This window comes from Charadrius vociferus, unplaced genomic scaffold, assembly GCF_000708025.1.
Source record: "Charadrius vociferus isolate BGI_N301 unplaced genomic scaffold, ASM70802v2 scaffold2868, whole genome shotgun sequence".
Classification (NCBI taxonomy): Eukaryota; Metazoa; Chordata; class Aves; order Charadriiformes; family Charadriidae; genus Charadrius; species Charadrius vociferus.
Genome location: NW_009649650.1, coordinates 11,009 through 12,994, shown reverse-complemented (window position 1 = coordinate 12,994; position 1,986 = coordinate 11,009). Strand labels below are relative to the sequence as shown.

The following is a 1,986-nucleotide window of genomic DNA, read 5'->3' as shown; positions in this document are numbered from 1 at the left end:
GGCGTCTGCCCGGGTAGCGGAAGATGAAGCCGGCGTAGTCATCGTCGGTGATGGTGTTGACGTGGAAGGTGCCCTCAAAGTCCACCCCGTTGAAGGCCGTGTAGCCTACGGGGGCGGGGGGGGCAAACGCTGCAAGGAGCCCTCTCCCCCAGCGCAGACCCCCCTCCAGCCCACCTTTCACCCCTCTGTGGGGCGAAGAACCTTCCCTCACTCTCCCCCCCGGTGCAGGGGGAGAGGAGTAGAGCCCCACGGGGTCTGTGGGTGGGAGAACATCTCTTACCAACAGCCAAGCCCGGGTCACTGTTCATGGTCTGCACGATCTCCATGCCCTGTGGGGGACACGTGGGTGAGGGGGCAGCCCCGGGGGACCTCCCGGTCCCCCTCTGCTCCCACCCTGGCAACGTGGTCCCCAGAAACACGGGGGGCAGCACCCACACCTGGTTGAGGACAACCCAGTTGGGATCGATCTGGGCATCCCCCTCGGGATCGAGGATGACGGTCTGGTAGGCGCGGAAGTCGGTCAGCGTCACCTCGGCGCTCTCGGGGCACACGTCCAGCTGGTCCACCACCGTGTCGTTGTCGAAGTCCTCCTCGCACACATCGCCCACACCGTTCCCTGGGGACACGCCGCCCCGGTCAGGGTCGGGTCGAGCGCAGGCAGTTCCGTCTCCTCCCCCCCGCCCCGCACTCACCATCCGAATCCTTCTGGTTGGGGTTGGGGATGAGGCGGCAGTTGTCCGGGCCGGGTGCCACGTAGTCAGGGATGCCATCATTGTCATCGTCGTTGTCACATTCATCCCCCAGCCCGTCGTTGTCCGAGTCCAGCTGGGAGCTGTTGGGGATCTCAGCGCAGTTGTCCTTGGTGTCCTGATGCCCGTCCCCATCGCTGGACGCGAGAACAGGATCAGAGCAGCTCCGTGAACCGGGAACCTGGCACCGTGTCCCAGTGTGTCCCGGACCCTCACCGACCCCGAAGACCCCCTCGTCCCACCTCGCAGGGCCCCGAGCAGGCAGCCCGGCTCTCCCCCAGGGATGGGACGGGACAGGGAGGTGACCCCGCAGCAGCACGGTCCCCACCTGTCCTCGTTGGTGTCACAGATGTCTCCTACCAGATCGCTGTCCATATCTGTCTGGAGGAGACCAGAGCCCTAGTTCAGCGGACACCCCCGTACCCGTCCCGGACCCCCCTGTCCCAACCTGGTCCCGGCCATACCTGAGTGGGATTACTCATTTCGGGACAACTGTCGCAGGCGTCCCCGACGCCGTCCTCGTCCCGGTCCGTCTGCAGAGGGTTGGGCACCTTGGGGCAGTTATCCAGCATGTTGGGAATCCCTGCAAGGACAGCGCTGGGTGGATGCCCCTCGCTACCCGCCCCCCACCTCCAGCCCGGCGCGAGAGCACCCCCGGCCCCGTGCGCGCCCGTCACCCCCCCCCAGAGCCGCTCACCGTCCCCGTCGATGTCGTTATCGCAAGCGTCCCCCTCGCCGTTGCTGTCCGTGTCCCGCTGGTCGTTATTGGGCACGTTGGGGCAGTTGTCGCAGGCGTCCCCGAAGGAGTCGGTGTCCGAGTTCTGCTGGTCCTTGTTGGGGAAGAGCCGGCAGTTGTCCTGTGGGGAGAAGGACAGGGACACCCGCGCTGCGGTGGCTGGCAGACAAGAAGCCGCGGTCCCGCACGGGTCAGGGCAGGAGGACATCTCCTCCAGCACACCCAGTAAGACCATCGCAGAGCCACCAGCCCTGGCCTGCTGATCCCCAGGAGAAGGATCTTGAGGGCATCGCCATAAAGCCCTCTGCCCAGCACAGCCCCAGACCACAGACACGTCCTGCCCGCCCAGCTCAGCCACCTCCACATTCTTGCTGCCGTCGCCGTCAGCGTCATCGTCGCACTGGTCCCCGATGCCGTCATTGTCAGCGTCCTCCTGCCCTGAATTCGGGGTCAGGCGGCAGTTATCCTGCGGGCGCGGAGAGCGTTAAAGACGGGGTGGAG

The 1,986-nt window shown here is 66.1% G+C and overlaps 1 protein-coding gene across 1 annotated transcript in view; it reads right to left on the bottom strand.

The window, feature by feature from the left end:
* The window catches only part of LOC104291348 (thrombospondin-3b-like), a gene marked incomplete at its 5' end in the record, with an annotated part of 5,885 nt that overhangs the window by 648 nt on the left and 3,251 nt on the right, over window positions 1-1,986 (bottom strand). Inside the window, 8 exons of the mRNA XM_009890572.1 lie at window positions 4-105; window positions 281-329; window positions 438-616; window positions 693-886; window positions 1,078-1,130; window positions 1,214-1,332; window positions 1,447-1,606; window positions 1,844-1,956. Coding sequence (XP_009888874.1) covers window positions 4-105; window positions 281-329; window positions 438-616; window positions 693-886; window positions 1,078-1,130; window positions 1,214-1,332; window positions 1,447-1,606; window positions 1,844-1,956 — 969 coding nt within the window. The remainder of the gene's footprint in view (window positions 1-3; window positions 106-280; window positions 330-437; window positions 617-692; window positions 887-1,077; window positions 1,131-1,213; window positions 1,333-1,446; window positions 1,607-1,843; window positions 1,957-1,986) is intronic.